The sequence below is a fragment of the Exophiala viscosa genome (assembly GCF_022695815.1).
Source record: "Exophiala viscosa unplaced genomic scaffold EDD37scaffold_11, whole genome shotgun sequence".
Lineage (NCBI taxonomy): Eukaryota > Fungi > Ascomycota > Eurotiomycetes > Chaetothyriales > Herpotrichiellaceae > Exophiala > Exophiala viscosa.
In genome coordinates, this window is record NW_026944363.1 from 638,189 (window position 1) to 655,679 (window position 17,491).

Genomic DNA, 17,491 nt, shown 5'->3' on the forward strand with positions numbered 1-17,491 from the left:
GATATGATTATTCGCTATTTAACGCTAAGAGTCTCAATTAGTGACCTTCCACCGTCGCTTTTCGGAGCTCACGAGCCCCGGTCGAAAACACTATTTGGTATCTCTGCAATAAAGTAATGGGTAATCAATAGAATAGAGTGAGCAGGCTCCAGAGAAACCTGAACTTCCCAGCTGCATAGCTTCCTTCCAGCCCTCGTTCAGCGTCGCTGTTGACCATCGAGTTTTATCAACACATGTCCCCACCGAATGCTGTCCTCATTGCTGTGCGTCGTGTCTGCCACTGATTTCTCTTCGCCCAAAGAAGCTTCGTCGTCCTTCGCGCTTCGAGTCAGGGCTATCCCGTCCGTTGCTGCTCGGCTTGAGGCCGTCTGAGAATGCTTCAGCCGCATTGGCTGTGAAGCTGCTTCGGAGTGTCACGCTGCCCGATCCAGCCTTGACAGCCTGTTCGGAGCCGTCGCCTTGATCAGACACGAAAAATAGCCCTTCTCCCAGGTCTTTGGACCGGAATGTGTCGTGATCCTTCACAACCACTTGGAATTGTGTGTCCGCACTGCATGGCACTCTGAAGGTCTCGTGATTCGGATCGTACTCCACGGTGCCCGTCGATGACTTGATCGCTTTGGTCTTGAATAGATCTTTGGCGCCCTTCGGCCCCAACGACTTGACATGGACGCGAACGTCCGCCCCTGATGGATATCCGGTCGCTGAAACAATGGTAAAACTGGCAGAACCAGTCTCTGCACCCTTGGGCGTGTTCGTCAACGTTGAGTGGTTACTCTTAGAGCGTGCATGGACCATGGGAGAAGAAGGGGTCGGAGATGCTGTTCCATCGACTAGACCTACAGCCCTGGATGGTGTGGACGTCGGGGTAGCAATAGCTGGACTGATTGCGCCAGTCTCGGTCGGCATGGTTCCGTTAGCTTCGGTCTCTGTGTCCTCTTTGTTACCGCGGCCGCCACCGAATCCTCGTCTGATAAAGGAGGCGCCCTTCACGACCCCACCACCCACCTTTCCTATGCCTTTTACGGGCGCTCCGACCACCTTACCGGCTGGCGCAAAGGTGCCAGAGAAGGTTGAGCTCCCTTGCCGAGCGCGGGTGATGTAGTCAGGCTTGAACAACATCTTAAGCCGAATAGCACCTGACTTGCCATCCAATGGATATGTTTGCTCCAGCGGCTGGAAGGGTTCCACCGCTTTAAGATCAAGCAGGGTAGAGCCTAGCCAGTCGGCTTTGTCACCAAAGTCCCAGTCATACACATCGACCTTGAATTCGGCAGCAGTCCGAGACGGAACAGTAACTTCAAAGAACTCATTCCAAGCTGGGTGAAGCGTCTTCTTTTGCGTTTTCGTCTTGAACACCTCCTTGCCATTCAAGCGGAACCGACAGTATGGGTCACTGTAGCCGTTTCGGTCAGCAGAAGGTAAGTCGGCAGCGTCCAGCACATCCACCCGCAACGTGCCCATGTTATTGATACTTTCGCTAGGGTCGAGCTTCATCTTGACGGGCAGATATCTCAAAAGCACTGTGACCTTGTTCGATGTGCCCCTGTCGCTCCTCAGCGTCAACTCCGTTGGCTTATATAGGCATTGCTGTAGAGTTTGAAGGGTCGAGCCTGTCAACCTGGCAGTGATGTTGTCCTCGTCCTGCTTGCCAGTCTTATCAGTCTTCTCAACGAGACGTAGCGTTATTCGGGACATGTCGATCTCCCGGACCATCGCATCGCCCGTCTCGCCAAAATGGAAATCCTTCTGCCGTATCTTAGCGGACGTATACGCTGGGAACACGTGGTCATCCATCAACACCTCTAGTCGAATGTCGGTGTCCGCGAAGTGCCCCTCGATGATATCGAAGACGACCAAGCCAGACTCTGTGTCAGGATTAGTCATTGTACGTGTGGAGTCCTCCAGGTTCAACTTACCGTACGTGCTGAGATTGTCAGCTGTGATCTTGACTTTCGGCGCCTGCTTCTTTAGGCCAGAGCCAGACCTGATGGAGCCGCTGTTGATGGATGTGAGACTGGGTGCACCTTTGTGGCTAGCTGGTCCCAAGCTCCTCGGACTTTCTGGCATCGATGTCGTGGCATTACCATTTGGTTTGACTTCGAGTAAGTTGCTCTTTGTGTGTGAAGGTGTAGCTTCGGGGGCACCAGCGGCTTCGATGGCGGCCTGGGCTTTGCGTTCCTCTTCTTCCTCTTCTGGGTCAACTACGTTCAGTGTCGGGTAGAATGACACGGTGTAGTTGATGATACCCTTTTCGCCACCCGCACCACCCATGCGCAAGCCCTCGGAACGTAAAACTTTCGAGTCGTGTACTTCATATCCGCCCTCTTCACTTTCCTTGATATAGTCCGAAGCAGCGATTTGAACCAAGCCCAACGATCGGTCCTTTGCGAGTTTCTCTTCGTCCATAACCTCAAGGATTATCCGCTCAGAAGGCGTATGCATCGGGACGTATATGACCTCGTCCCAAATTGGGTTGAGCTCGTTCTGGAATGTGACAGTGCGTCCTTTGGGAATTCCTGATAGCAGGACTCTTGCGTAAGGATCGGATTTGCCGAGTGTTTCGTAGTTTCTGAGGTCTCTTGCGCTCTGGACATGGATTCGCATGACGCCAATAGGAGTGATGTAACCGCCAGCTCCTGTCGCACCCTTTAGTGCAACGGGTTTCCAATCCAGCATCAACTTCGCCTTGCCGATCTGGGTGCCGTGCAGATTGTACCATTCCTGGCCCTTTTCGACCAGCTTTAACATGTCGTCTAATTTTATCTGGTAGCTGCCAATGACTGGATCGCCAGAAAGATCCCTGCTGTCCTTGATCACTAACCCAATCCTGGCCTTCTTACGGTCAGTGATAAGAACCGATTTGGTATTGTCCGAGAAGACTGGATTGTTGGTGTGCTTGAGTTTATTTGTGATGTGAATCTCCTTGCCGTTCAGAAGTAGTGCGGCGTACGGGTCCAGGGCACCAACCATGCTCTTGCTACCGTCCAGATCTTTGGCTTGCTCGATGGTGATACGCGCAATGCCAGTATTGGATTCTGGCGGAGGCAGTATCTCTCCTGTTGGGAGCTTCTCTGGGTTCATGACAGGGAAGAACCGAATGTCGGCCTGGATAACTCCGCGATGCTTTCCATTCGAGAGCACGTCAAGTGTAAGCCCTTCATGATCAGGTGCACCTTCAAGTTGGTCCAGTGAGAACGTGGCGACCCCGAGTTGTTTATCTTTACGGACGTCGTTGTAATCGTACACCTGCAATGTGAGAGCGTCTGTAAAATTCGTGATGATGAGGTGCAAAGTCTCGTTCCAACGAGGATTGGCGTTCTCGCGGACAGTTTTGGTACGTCCCAGTTCTTTGGCACTGTTCAAGGAGACAACCACGTAGGGATCAGGCGTGCCCGAGAACTTGTCTGGATTCTTCAAGCCATGGGCGTTGTAGATCGTGATCGCCACGACACCAACTGCAAGGTCGATCGGGTTCCCAGACAATAGTTTTGCCACTTCGATTGGGAAAACATTAGGATCGTACATCATCGGAGCCAGGTTTCCGTGGATCTGTTCTTTGATAAAGTTCTCCAGTCCAGGGATGAAGTTGATGTCAAATCCAAAAGTATCGCCTCCAAGCGGCTTGCAGACATAATCAATGGTTGGACGACCGAGGAAACAAATGTCGACCCTCTCAATATGGGGAAATGCAATCTGCAACTTGATCTTGACGCGCATTAAACCTGAGAACTCAAAATCCTCGACGATGATCTTCATTGCCTTGCTGACTACACCTTTGCCAATCCGAATTTCGAGCACGACTTTGGGATTGATCTTGGTCTTGAGCTGACGAGCTGTCATGTCCATTGTGTCTGTTGGTGTGAAGCTGAATTTCCAGTCCATTAAGACAATATCATCTTCAGTCTTGGGATAGGTCTTGACGTGCTCCATGCGTGGAGGTTTGGTGCCCAGTACAAACGACTCAAGTCTCATACTGTCCAGGAATGCCGGGGTGGAGGTGCTCAGGACTTGGTCGACTGATTGTATAACAGCCTTGGCAAGCTGTGGCGCGTAGATGGGCCAGAACTTGACCAAGAAGCTGTTCATCCATTCAAGGCTTTCGTTGTCTGTCTCTAGACGGGCTTTGGCCATTTCCCGAGAGATGTCGTCCCTGAAATTCCTTCTCACGCGTCTGATCGAGGTTCTGTAATAAGTGCCGCAGGTGGCCATGATGAGCAAGAGCCATCCTAGACCACCACCGAGGAGAGCAACGAGCCATGAGGATAGGCAAGCGAATATGATCACGGCGGCATTGTGATACCAATCTGGAAGTCTTAGCTCGATGCGCATCACCTTCGTATCGCAGTATACGTACCACCAAAGAATTTGTCGTCTAGTTTTCCCTCCAAAAGTGTCTGATGTTCGAGCAGATTGCCTGCCTCTTTGTCTTCCTCCGTCTCACCACTGCCGAAACGTGGAGCCCAACCGACCTGGTGCCATTGCTCTTCCTCCTCGGGAGGAGCTCCATTCGCTACTGTTGTTTCGATCTTCGGTGCATTGGCTTTTTCTGCGACGGCCGCGGGCTCGGGTGGAGGGAGGTCATAATTGTCTGGCGGTCCACCGTCCTGCGCAAGTCAGTTGTAGGCCGTGAAGGGGAATGCAGTGGGATTACCAGATCCGTGGCGATTCCGACACCTTTTGGTTTATGGCGTCTGGTATCATTCGCTAGCTAGTCACCTGTAAGAAACTGATCACCACAGCCTGGAGTTGGCATACCACTTTGGCCTGCGCGGCCTTTTCTTCTGGGGAGGCATTCGGGTCGAAATGGAGCGCAGTTGAGCCTGCCTCCTTACTCTCGTCTAGCATGACGCGTTCAGCATCATCTGCTGAAACACCACTGTTGGGATCCTGGGCGGCCTCAATGGCACCGTGAGATCTCAACTCGTTGTGGAATCCTAGAGCCATGGCGTTCGACAGAGGCTTCGAGGACACCGACCCACGTTGGGCTCGGGTTCACGACACGGACATAAGATTGGAGTCCTGTAGCGATGAGTGGGGAAGGAAGTGTGTGGACATCTACATTCGAGAAAGGCGAGGATGTTGCAGAGTAGAAATACGGTTGCAGCTTCTAAAAGTGTTTGGGAACTCTTTACTATGCCGATCCTTACTTAACATACGCGGACGCGGTCGGCGGCTGGGGTGAGGGTGTGGTGAATGATCCCCAAGGTAGTTAATTAGCTGCGGAAAGCTCCTGGCCAACAAGACCCTGGAACTGGAGCAGCTCCAAGTGAACTGGCTATGGGGCCCACCGTGCTGCATCTTCGCAATCACTGGTGTCACTGCCACTGTCACCTCCCCTCGTCATTCGTCAAACAAGCTCTAGGCGGCCGGATTCTGTCATTTAGGCGTGCCTAATAGGCTAAGAACCTCTAAAATATCAAATCATCTGGGCTTCTCAGCTTCCATGTGAAGCTGAAACCCGCCTTTCTCTTACCTATCAACCAAGGAGTTTCCCTGATTCCCACGTGAAAAAGCTTGATCTTCGGTCGATGTTGAAGACACGAGGACCACCCCCGTCTCGAGAAGATTTGTCCTCGCTTCACCCTGTCCTCCTGTCCAAATTGCCCAACAGCCACATGGCGGCTTGCGTGAATTCGTAGTAACACTTGTGACGCGTTGTTTGTGAGTTGACCTGGGTGATGACTACAAGCTGTCTTTCACGACTCTCGATCTTCATGACCCTGAAGCTCCGGATCTACAGGGATCTGCTGCGCATGGATACCCTGCTGCCACACCTCCCCCGAGTACCGAAAACTCCCCACTGGCGCATAAACTTTAATGGGGGTTAGAGGAGCACGTACCACCAATGCTACGTAAGCTATCAGCTGGCTTTGTCCTTCAGCTGGAGAGATACCAGAAACCCCCAAGGAGAGGCAGATGATTTTGGACTCTGACACTTCGATGTCGGCATGCCCGTGTGGCACGGTAAGAACTACCTAATATGTACACCTTTACAGAAAGTTTGCGAACCATGAAGACTACTTCCTTCCAGGCTTCTTCTTAAGTCGGACCTTTTCGATGATCTCCGGCTTCTCTCTGCAAGTTGGACAATACCAATCTTCATCCTCATCCGGCACCTTCTTCATGTTCAGGCAGCCGGTATGGAACCATTGGTACGGGCAGTCGTCGTTCTCGCAAGCCACCATTTCTCCATAAGAGCGCTGGTTGCAGAAACAATATCGCTTATCATCTTCGCCTTCTTCATCTTCCACTTCTTCATCCTCTCCCATGTCCACATCATTTTCATCCTGGACTTGCTTTTTGTTGCCTCGCTTCCGTCTTGACTGTGATCCATCGGTCTCTGAGGCATCTGCAGAAGAAAGCACCGAGTCTGCGTCTTCTGATGCGGCGGTTCCACCACGGCCTCCACGAACAGACGGAGATTGCCCCTTCTTGCGCCCGGCCGACAACCTTCCCTTCATCATAGATTTCTGTTTCAGCTTGTTGACTTGTTGGTGCGGGATGACCTTCTTTGAAAGGCCTGATTTCTTCGGAGGAGCCACGGCCTGTTGAGGCGCCGCAGTCCTGGGTAGACTGCCAGCCCGGCTGGTAGTGGTTGCGGTCGGAGTTGCTGCTTTGGGAGTGCCAGGACCCAGCGACGATTGCCTTAGACCCGACGGGTGAGCAGGTAGATTTGAGCCTGCTGTCAATTTACGACGTTTGTTATCAGCTCCAGCAGAATTTTCGCGTTCTCGTTGCCGTTGCTGTTGGACAGCTGATGCCGGAGTTGCTGGCGCTGAGGTACGTTGTGTAGGGGTAGTGTTTGTTGATATTTGTGGGAGCTGTCTCGCTTGAGCATGCTGTATAGTAGCTGCCATTTGTGCATTGATTCTGTGAGCATTTGAGTTGAGCGCGCTAATGGATGCATTCTGTAGAGGTAGATTGGCGGGCAAATCTATGAGCGGTTTTGGTGCCTCTGCCTTGCGGTTGAAGACACTCGGTAGTGGCGGACCATCCACAAGCTGACCGTCATTCTGTAATTCTCGGATCTTGGTGTCAATTCGTTTAAGATGCCGTTCGAGAATACTGCAAGCTCTCTCACTTAGGGCAAGTTTTTGATCCTGTAGCTGATCGCATGAGTCGTAATTCTTCTTGACCAACTCGGCATACTCGTTCTCCTTGGGATGAGGTGCCAGGACGCCGTTGACCTTCAGGTGTTTCTGAATGTTGTTGTCTTTTTGGTTGACGACAGAAAGACATTTTTGCAACTCCTTGTCCTTGGCCTGGATTTCCTCCATCATGTGATTGATTTCGGCGGGTAAATTGGCGGCATCATGAATGAATTGTTCCAGGACGGAAGCGCAATCCTCATTTGCCGCCATATTGATGTATCTGGGACGGTTCCCCTACACTGCTATGAGTGGTGAAAACCCTCACAAGTGTAGCGCGTTGCTGTGGCCGCGTTGCCCCTCCTTTTCCACATCCGATGCGTTTATAGGCGTTTGATAAGACGGCTAAAGTATTTGAACGAATTGCGCATTGAGATTTGATGCCCTGGTGGCGATGTTGATGAAACAAAAGTCGTGGAGGCAGGAGAAAGAGGCAGTCAGAAGTCGATCTTACCAAACGAATAAGTTCGAAAACTGCTCACGTGATCCTGTCAGCCTCGTGGCAAGAATTCGACGCCACATTCGATCCTTCCAGCCACCACAACGCCTTGTCCATCTCCATCACTTCTTACAAGGACTCTTCACAATTACTTCTTCACATACTTGCGCATTTCCATTTGTTCGCCACAACTTTCGAAACAGACTTCCATTGTGATATTATGAGTCGTATCCTCACAAAGAGCCGCTTTGCATAAGGATTTGGTCTTTTGAGGGCGTAATAAAAGAGCCAGTGGCACAATATGAATGTCCTTTGGGCCTCGACAACCTCTCTACATCATTTCTCTGGCCACTCAGAATCAACTTCAGAACTTTCTAATTCACCCCGGTGAACATGGCGAACGGTATAGTGCAGGAATACCAATCGAGCGCGAGCAATGCCGAAGCCACGCAGGCCCCGACGTTCAGCTTTGCATCTAGAATCCAGCGTGAAATCGAGGCCAACGGCATTCAGCGCCCAAAAGGCTACAAAGTGTCATGGCACTACAACCCAGACGTCGAAAAGTACCACTTTGGTCAAAATCACCCGATGAAGCCATGGCGCCTGACACTGACCAAATCACTCATCCTCTCATACGGCATGCACACCGCCATGGACGCCTACGTGCCCCGGGCCGCGACCAAAGAAGAGATCGCCGAATTCCATAAGGACGAATACGTCGATTTTCTCAGCGTCGCCACCCCACAAAATATCTACGAGATGTATCCCGAACTTGCAACGGGACCACAAGGCTACTCATCCGCTATCTTCGGCGTGGGCGAGGATTGTCCCATCTTCGACGGCCTCTTCGCCTTCTGCTCCACCTACGCCGGCGCATCCGTCGACGCCGCCCGCAAGCTCTGCAACAAACAGTCCGACATCGCCATCAACTGGAGCGGCGGTCTCCATCACGCGAAAAAGGCCGAAGCCTCAGGCTTTTGCTACGTCAACGACATTGTCCTCGCGATCCTGCAGCTCCTCCGGCACCACCCGCGCGTCCTGTACATCGACATTGACGTGCACCACGGTGACGGTGTTGAACAAGCGTTCTGGTCCACTGACCGGGTCATGTGCGTGTCTTTCCATAAGTATGATAGGGATCAATTCTTCCCGGGCACCGGACCCCTGGACTCGACGGGCCCGGTCCACCCAGACAATCCAGGAAAGAACTACACGATCAACGTGCCTCTGAACGACGGCATCGACGACGAAGGCTACGCATATCTTTTCCAGAACGTCATCGAGCCGGCCATCAAAATCTACAACCCGACCGCGATCGTCCTGCAGTGCGGAGCCGACAGCCTCGGCCACGACCGTCTGGGATGTTTTAACCTCAACATCCGCGGTCACGGCAGCTGCGTCAGCTTTGTCAAAAGCTTCGGTGTTCCATTGCTTGTTGTCGGCGGCGGAGGCTACACGCCCCGCAACGTCGCGAGGGCGTGGGCCCACGAGACATCAATCCTTATCGGCGCCGACAAGACGCTGGACCCGGCCCTGCCAGAGTTCATGCCGCACCGCGAAGCCTTTCGGCGTGAGGGCTTCACATTGTTTCCTAATCTGAGCGGTTGGCGGAGGGAAAATGGCAATACCAAAGCCCACATTGACGGTATCATTCGCCATGTCCGCGAGCAGCTGAACTACATCCAGAGCGCGCCCTCGGTCCAGATGCAACACATCCCGCCCGACATTCAAGGATGGCGAGAAGAAGTTGAGGAGGAACTGAAAGCCAAACGCATAGAAAGAGACGAGGTCAAGGAGGAGAAGGATGGCGCCGGTGGATTGATGGCCAAGGCCAGCCGGAGGAGAGAGTTGGAGCGGAATGGACCCTCGAGCGGAAATACGTTTCTTGCTTGAAGGTTTTTGTATTCATTGTGCGTTGGGTGCTTTCCCCACCTAACATGATGCATTGATGACTTGCTCTTGAATAGCGCCTCAAAATGATCAGCTCATTGCTGCCCAGATGTGTCATAGGAGTGCGTCCTTGACATCTAACGTCCAGATCCTTCTTCCTTCTGCACCTCGCCGATATTATGGTACCACTCATCGAAGTACGGGCAGGTGACGACATTGACGGGCCCCCCATCGCCACATATGTCGAAGACGGGACAGCGCATGCATGGCACGCTCGATCCACCATTGCCGATATCCTCCAGTTCTTGCTGTCTGTAAGCGGCCTTCCGGACACCGTCGTCGGTGCTGGCCTTGTTCTTCTCCCGCATGCGTTCTTCCTTGAGAGCGCGTGGCGTCTTAAAAGTGCGGAACGTGGTGATGGTCTCGGTCGATGGGTTGTCGGGGAACTCGTCGCCACTTGGACTCCGGTGCATTTTGAACAGGCGGTCGTCATAGACCATAACCTCGAGGAGCTGCGAAATGGCGTTCTGGGGCATAACCGTTGGAGTGACCTTGGTCTCGGCGACGTAGTGGGTTATCTCCCTAACAGTAGGATAGCCCCGGTAGCCGGCCTCAAAGGGGTGGTATGTAGTCTGTTTTGAAGCCTTGGCCTTGTGGCGGCCGTCAGGCGTATTCTTTGCGGTTTTGGCTCTTTCGTCGCTGCGGTCTTCGAAGCCGGAACTCGGCGCCTTGCGCTTTAGGGTAGGTGAGAGTGGTGCGTCGTCTGGATCATCATGCTCGACGACATCCCAGCTCTTCGTGGAGACATAATGTTCGACGACACGGGAGATAGTATCTACCAGACCGACGTCGAGCTGGCCTTCGGAATACCATGAACCGCCCGTGGCCTCGTCTGAGGGCTCCAATCCGGCGAGAATGTAGATCTTTCGACCCGGGTGCTTGACGTGTTTGATAGATCTGATGAGTCCCTTGGCTTCCAACTTCTTGTAAACTCGTTCGAGACTGTTGGAAGGAAGTGACGTTCTGAGCTTGATTGTCTTTGTCCAGATTCCCGAAGTGCCGGCACCGTCGATCTGGTCCAGCACTATTCGCTCATCACGAGTCAAATCTGAATAGCTGCAGGATAAAATGTTAGAAAGCGATTGTGCTCATGTTTCATGATGTTGCGTGTATATACTTTTTGGCCTTTTCAGGTTCGATCAGCTCCCAACCGATGGTGTTACCCAGTCTATCATGAATTCTGAAGAGCGATTTCTGGACTAGATGTTGGACAGCAGGGAGCATAGTATGGATATCGCGGTCCGGCACGATGCCAGCGTCCAGAAGTTCGTCTTGGGAGAAGACATAGCCGTAGTCATGGTTGTTGCGACACCAGTCGTAGAGGGCTTCGGCGAGGCGATTTCGATTACCTCTTACTGGCGGGCTTGGGGCCGGGGAAGCGTTGATCTTTGGAGGCGCCATTCTTTCAGGAATGGCTCATGAGATGTGCTATTGAATGGGGTAGAAATAAGAAGACATGATACCGCAGGGTCTAAGTAAAATCATTGATATGAGTCAGGAAAAGAGATCATAGGCAAGTGAGTCAGTGGAGAGCGAATACGCTGCCAACTGGAATTTTTTGAAGTGAATCAGTTGGTTCATATTACGATAAAGATTTATTACTTAGGTAAGCAGTGCGGTTGCCGGTTGGGTCACCCACCACGGCTATTGTGGTCGAGACTATTTGCCTATGGCGCCCACCACGATGTTGACGACGATGACGCAGAGGTTGATCCTGTCAAGGTTTGTAGCTATATACAGATCCATATGAGCGCTTGCTCATCTTATCGTAGACGGTGGCTCGCATCACAGAAGTCACCTTTCAATTGGTATCTCGACTGCAGCCATAGTGATTAGCTAAGGGTGCTTCTTAAGGAACTTTACCCCAACCTACTAGCCGCTTTGGTGGTGGGTCCGCCGAATTTTCTAGCATTTGCTGCCCGCAGCGTCACGCCAGCCTGATCATGCATAAGTTACCTACATACAACATAGATACGTTCTACACACCCTCACTCCTGTCTGTACGAGTATAACCCAGCAAGCTTCAAATTGATTCCACAGTGCTCTTCTGTCCTAATATTTTTGTCACCCTTGCCCTCAGTGGTTTCATTTCTTCTATCTCTTCCTGCTCGAACATAACCTCCGTTCACTAAGACTCCAGTATGGCGGACGCCCTCAAGGCGGAGGGAAACAAGGCTTTCGCTGCCAAAGATTTCAAACTTGCAGCGTAGGTGTCCTTTTCTGCAGCAGTCTCTCATGTACTGACATAATACTACAGCGAAAAATTCTCCCAAGCAATCGAACTAGATCCCACAAACCACGTCCTCTACTCCAATCGCTCCGGCGCATATGCTTCCCTCAGAGACTATGAACATGCCCTTGAAGATGCAGAAAAGACTACCGAAATCAAGCCCGACTGGGCAAAGGGCTGGGGGCGTAAAGGTGCTGCTCAGCATGGTCTAGGCGACCTTCTTGGTGCAAAAGACGCTTTTGATGAAGCATTGAAGCTGGACCCCTCGAATGCCCAAGCGAAATCAGGCCTCGAAGCCGTCGACAGAGCTATTGAGGCTGAAGCCCGTGCCGATGGCGCCGATGCCGGCATGGGTGGTCTTGGAAACATGTTCAACGATCCTCAATTGATCCAGAAGCTCGCCAACAATCCCAAGACCGCAGGTTACCTCGCCGACCCCCAGTTCATGTCCAAGCTGCAACAATTAGCCAAAAATCCAAATGATATGGGCCAGGCGCTCGGTGATCCTAGATTCTTACAGGTCATGGGTGTCTTGCTCGGTGTGGACATGCAGATGGGCATGCCACCGGAGGGTGGACCGTCTGGAGGAGACAAACCCACGGAAGCAGAAGAAGACGTCTCAATGCCAGATGCCCGTCCCCAATCAAACCCACCTTCGTACAAGAAGGAGCCTGAGCCAGAACCCGAACCTGAACAGGAAGCCGAGGACGAAGATGCCATTGCTGCGAAGAAGGCGAAAGAGGAGGCCGAGAACGAGAAGAAGCTCGGAACTGAGAGCTACAAGAAGCGCAACTTCGACGCAGCGATCGAGCACTACAGCAAGGCATGGGACCTACACAAAGACATTACCTACCTCACCAACCTTGGTGCCGCGAACTACGAAAAGGGCGACTATCAAGCCTGCATAGAGGCATGCGAGAAAGCCATTCAAGAAGGCCGTGAAATCCTTGCGGACTTCAAGATCATCGCCAAAGCCTTTGGCCGTATCGGCTCAGCCTACGAAAAGTTGGGTGACCTGCCCAAGGCCATTGAAAATTACCAGAAGTCACTGACCGAGCACCGTACGCCCGACGTCCTCGCCAAGTTCAAAGCAGCCGAGAAGGCGCAGATCATAGCCGAAAAGAACGCTTACCTCGACCCTGAAAAGGCCGAAGAAGCCCGCCAACTTGGTGCCGAGAAGTTCAAGAACGCAGACTGGCCCGGTGCTGTCGAAGCATACACAGAATTGAACAAGCGTGCCCCGGATGACCCACGAGGCTACAGCAACCGTGCTGCGGCATTGATCAAACTTTTGGCCTTCCCGACCGCGATCCAAGACTGTGACGAAGCCCTGAAACGGGACCCCAAATTCATCAAGGCGTACCTCCGCAAAGCTCAGGCACTGTTCGGCATGAAAGAATACAACAAGTGTCTCGACGTGTGTCAAGAAGCCATGGAGCACGACGAAGGGGGCAAGAACCTACGCGAGATCGAGGGACAGCAGCAAAAGGCCATGGAAGCAATGTATTCCTCCCGTGCAGGTGAGACAGAGGAAGAAACGAGTGCGAGAATCCAGCGTGATCCCCAGATCAGTAAGTCCGACTCAAACACAGCATTCGCGGATACATACTAACTAGTCTTTCTAGTGGAAATCCTCACCGACCCTATCATGCAATCTATTCTGCAACAGGCCAAGGGCGACCCGGCCGCGTTGAACGAACACATGAGGAACCCGGGTATCAAAGCCAAGATTCAGAAATTGATGGCTGCCGGTGTCATCCGCATGGGACGGTAGATGGTAATACCGCAATCTGATGCTGCTGCCACCCGTGCCGGTTTGACCCTGTCTAAGGAAAGACGATTCACGAAGCACAGGTCGAATCATTTCTTCAAATGGAGTCTTCTTTGATATCGACTTTGACAGCATTTAGCGGGACCGCCAGAAGTGTTTTCTTCTTCCGAAGTGCAGAATCCCGAGAAAAGTAATACTTGACGAATGCCAGAATATGTTTTGATTGTCCATCTACCTGTTCTACCTCTACTAGAGTCGTAATCCAGGAGCTTGTCCTCCGCGTCGTACATGTCCTTTTTCCACATTCCTTGACTCCCGTTGAGGAACCCGATAAAGGTTCCAAAACGCCGCACAATTTTCTAGAGCTGTGGTTCCGTACTGATGATACTGTAACCATATATCCCCTGCCCAGAATCCATCTACCTCAGTTACCCATATCGTTCCATTCATAGCAAGTCGTAGCAGCGCGGGCAGATAACACTATCCTTCGCTAATCGTACTCACTTTCTTCATAAGCGTCTGCATCCCATTGCCGCCTACAACCGTCGCTGCCGCCGCTGAAGCTCCCTCGTCATCCCTGCGGGCCTGCATGACCAACAATCCGGCACTGAGCGACTTCTCGCGAATTGTCTTGACCAGCCGCGTGGCTATGGGTCCCAGAGCGTCCCTGGAACTCGAAGTCGAGCTCGCACCCGTGCCCATACTCGACTGCCAATGCGCCATACTTCTACCCACAATCACAAATGTTTCAGCGGCACTAGGTTCGGCGACAGCCTCAGCCACAGCATCAACGCCAGAGGCCCCAGCGTCGAGATCAGCGAACGTCACTCTGTCAGCCAGTGCCGTGGGCACAGACGCCCGGAGAACATCGAACTCGTGCTCGACACGCGCCTTTGCCGCTGGGCGTGTACGATCTCCGGATCCTTTGATCACATCAATCTCGTCATCGCTTGCGCCGCCGTGCACATGACTGAAAATTGTCAGATCGATCAATTCGTTCTTGGCGAGTTGCAGGCCGAACCGCACGGTGAACAAGTCGTCCTGGCTCCCCTGATACAGCACAAGCAGCCTGTACCGCTCGCTGTCCGCCAGTTTAAAGTGCACTGTCGACTGGACTTGAGCTTGATCGACCACGCTGACCCGAGTGACCGTGCGGCTGAGCAGTTGACGGCCGCCATAATCCTGGGCCAGCGAGTCCATATTCGAAGCATCGGGTGTGCAAAGAACCGTCTTGTCAAGGACTATGCCTACATGACAAGTCTCCCATGCCTTTTCGAGGATTTCGCCGGCCAATCCAGCGAAAGCACGGTTGGCCAGCGGATCTCCAGGCTTTGTGTCGAATATGCTCGGATACTCGGACATTGTTCCCGTCTCGGACCACGGCACCAGCACGAGGTCGGATCTCAAGTCGCGGGCGCGAGACAAAAGTGTTGCAGAGAACGACTGTTCAGGCACAACGGCGATCTGGCCCGCAACCGCCAGGGCGCGGGATTGACCAAATGTCCCGAATGCCTTGATGATGGGATCACGGCCGGCGAATTCTTCGATTTCAGAAACGCGCATCACGCTGGACGCTCGCTCTGTGAGTTCCATGAGGCGCAGTCCGTGAATTTGTAACGGTCGACGGAGCGTGGTAACCGAGGCCATGGCTTCCGTGTTCTTCATGACATCCTGGTCATTACCAACAGCGGTGGGAGCACCTTCATCGTGCTTCTGTGAGAACATAGACACCATCGTGAAAAGACTGGGCAGGCCATCGAGCCGAAGGTACACCAGTATCCGCTTAGCGACGTCGGTCTTGCGTAGAACGTCCGCCTCACTGTACTCGTTGGTGTCATCACCGTGTTGTAGCGGATTGCCGTCCCAGTCAATTTTGCCTTGCTTCCAAAGCTCTAATTTGCGCTGGTACCATGGCGGGTAAAGCCAGGTGGTCAGCGGTGTCGTGGCGAAAGTAGTAATCAGGGCCATAACGACGAAGATGGTGAACGTCCGTTGGCTGAGGATCTTGGCTTGCAGACCAATGTTCAGCACAATCAGCTCGACCAGGCCTTTGCACGACATGAGACAGCCAATAGTGAAGGATTCACGCCAGACGAGTCCGTTCAGGCGCGAAGCAATTGTGCCACCCGCGATCTTGCCAACAAACGCAATCACGCAGACTCCCACCACGTAGCCCCATGTGATCCCGTTGTCGAGAAGGCCAAGATTGGTGCTTAATCCGGAGAGTGCAAAATACAAAGGCAGGAAAAGGACGCTGACCAGATCTTCGAGTTTTTCAGTGAGTTTGACCGCAAATCCTCCCTCATGCGGCATGATCAATCCGACCATGAAACTACCGAAGATGGGATGAATGCCGATGACACCAGTGAAGAAGCCAGAAGCCAGGACCATCAAGACAGTAACGGCAACGACAGTCTGCGTCGGCCCGTTGGAAAGACTTCCAGTCCTCCTGAGCATGTAGATGAAGGAAGGCCTGACGACGTAGACGAGGAACAGGCTGTACCCGATGGCAACCAACAAGATCCACAGAGCCGTCAGGCCTGCTCCAGAGTTGACAAGGGCGACGCAAAGAGCCAGCAGTATCCAGCCTACAACATCGTTCGCGACACCTGCAGAGAGCACAATAACGCCGACTGGAGTGCCGAGCAGTTTCAATGTGGTCAAGATACGGCACAAGACCGGGAAGGCCTAGCGACATCAGAATAGACAAGTACAAATACTCGATCATAGACTCACTGTAATTGCCATGGCCACGCCTATAAAGAGCATATAGACACCAAAGCTGATTGGGGCTAGCCCAGAATCATCCCGAAACTGGTGATATAGGCCATACGCAATGCCGCAACCGAGACCAAAAGGTATAGCCATCCCGGCGGCTCCGACACTTAGTGCAATGCGCCAATTGCTCACCAGAAAGCGCAAATCGACCTCAAGCCCGACAAGAAACAAGAACAGAACCAGTCCGAGATTCGCTGCCAAGGCGAACGCGGGCATTGACGCGCTAGGAAAGATGTGTTCTGTAAAGTGTGGGATTCTGCCCATGATAGAAGGTCCCAATATGATCCCAGTGATGACTTCCGCAATGACTCGGGGTTGGCGGAGTTTCGCCAGCGGTATGTGGATGATACGGGTGAAGACGATGACTATCGCGGCCTGGATTACGAACAGAATTATGGGATTCTTGGGATCGTAGACAGTTGGGTCGACATGGTCGAAGATACCTCCTTGGGGTGATGCCCTGACCGTAGCAGAACTCGTCGCGGCTGTGACGGTGACCGTCTTCGTAAAATCAGTCACTGTAGCGGTCGCCATAATGGACGGTAGTCCGGAGACGGCGGAGTGTGCTGCAATGCTCGATACAAGTGTAGAGAAGAAGATGAGTCGAGATAGATGTTATAACTGAGAGTTAGTCATGAGCAAGATATAGATGGTACGCTGCGGTCAGATGGCTTGTGCTCGGAAAGTCTCAGATGATGTTGGCTGTGTGTTTCGGTGGAGGCATGGCCCAATAGAACGAGGCACGGTTGAGCAACTATCCTGGCCTAGATACGTCGGTGAGCTTCCATGCAGTGTCGACATCAGATGCAGAAGGTCATGGATCAACCCTCAACGTAGGAGCTGTCATGCGAGAAGTTTCCTGCATGGCAAGCTGGGCTGGGTGATTGGGTCGACCGAGAAAGAGGTAGGTTGAGGAATGTTCCGGCAACTGTTTTCACATGGAATTCCTGTTCCCTGAGGATCATTTCCTGTTCCACTCGTCAGCCCATGAGCACCTCTCACCAATCCAATAAAGACCGGACGCCCAGAAGTCTTGGGTCTGGGCTCTGGAGTCCAAACTCCAGACCCCTGAAAGTCAGCCAGGGATGGCCTAGGGTGGGTATGGGGAGCACGTCAGCAGTGCTCCATAGATAAAGTTTTCCTGGGGGCACAGTGCTCAATAAATGCTGTCC

The 17,491-nt window shown here is 52.6% G+C and overlaps 6 protein-coding genes across 6 annotated transcripts; 2 read left to right on the plus strand and 4 right to left on the minus strand.

The window, feature by feature from the left end:
* Positions 1 to 255: 255 nt before the first annotated feature.
* EDD37DRAFT_653307 (DNA-directed RNA polymerase II subunit J) lies at positions 256 to 4,947 on the minus strand (the record flags this gene model as incomplete). Its single annotated transcript, XM_062818549.1, has 5 exons — positions 256 to 1,868; positions 1,920 to 4,307; positions 4,358 to 4,607; positions 4,655 to 4,711; positions 4,759 to 4,947. The coding sequence occupies 5 exons, from the start codon at positions 4,945 to 4,947 to the stop codon at positions 256 to 258; spliced, it is 4,497 nt and encodes a 1,498-aa protein (XP_062666892.1).
* A 939-nt stretch (positions 4,948 to 5,886) lies between these two features.
* EDD37DRAFT_639519 (uncharacterized protein) lies at positions 5,887 to 7,563 on the minus strand. The gene has a single exon (XM_062817173.1). The coding sequence runs from the start codon at positions 7,362 to 7,364 to the stop codon at positions 6,021 to 6,023; it is 1,344 nt and encodes a 447-aa protein (XP_062666893.1). The 5' UTR covers positions 7,365 to 7,563; the 3' UTR covers positions 5,887 to 6,020.
* A 103-nt stretch (positions 7,564 to 7,666) lies between these two features.
* Positions 7,667 to 9,804, plus strand: EDD37DRAFT_141716 (histone deacetylase HOS2). The gene has a single exon (XM_062809561.1). The coding sequence runs from the start codon at positions 7,984 to 7,986 to the stop codon at positions 9,481 to 9,483; it is 1,500 nt and encodes a 499-aa protein (XP_062666894.1). The 5' UTR covers positions 7,667 to 7,983; the 3' UTR covers positions 9,484 to 9,804.
* EDD37DRAFT_612459 (DNA-directed RNA polymerase III subunit C34) lies at positions 9,618 to 10,941 on the minus strand (the record flags this gene model as incomplete). The annotated part of the gene is made up of 2 exons (XM_062815357.1): positions 9,618 to 10,596; positions 10,658 to 10,941. 2 exons carry the CDS (start codon positions 10,939 to 10,941, stop codon positions 9,618 to 9,620), a joined length of 1,263 nt encoding a protein of 420 aa, XP_062666895.1.
* Positions 10,942 to 11,317: 376 nt separating this feature from the next.
* Positions 11,318 to 13,771, plus strand: EDD37DRAFT_639523 (stress-induced-phosphoprotein 1). Its single transcript, XM_062817174.1, has 3 exons — positions 11,318 to 11,746; positions 11,798 to 13,341; positions 13,396 to 13,771. The coding sequence occupies exons 1-3, from the start codon at positions 11,682 to 11,684 to the stop codon at positions 13,542 to 13,544; spliced, it is 1,758 nt and encodes a 585-aa protein (XP_062666896.1). The 5' UTR covers positions 11,318 to 11,681; the 3' UTR covers positions 13,545 to 13,771.
* EDD37DRAFT_639525 (Sodium/hydrogen exchanger family-domain-containing protein) lies at positions 13,687 to 17,218 on the minus strand. Its single transcript, XM_062817175.1, has 2 exons — positions 16,278 to 17,218; positions 13,687 to 16,229 (listed from the first exon to the last, which is right to left on the minus strand). The coding sequence occupies exons 1-2, from the start codon at positions 16,851 to 16,853 to the stop codon at positions 14,022 to 14,024; spliced, it is 2,784 nt and encodes a 927-aa protein (XP_062666897.1). The 5' UTR covers positions 16,854 to 17,218; the 3' UTR covers positions 13,687 to 14,021.
* Positions 17,219 to 17,491: the final 273 nt, after the last annotated feature.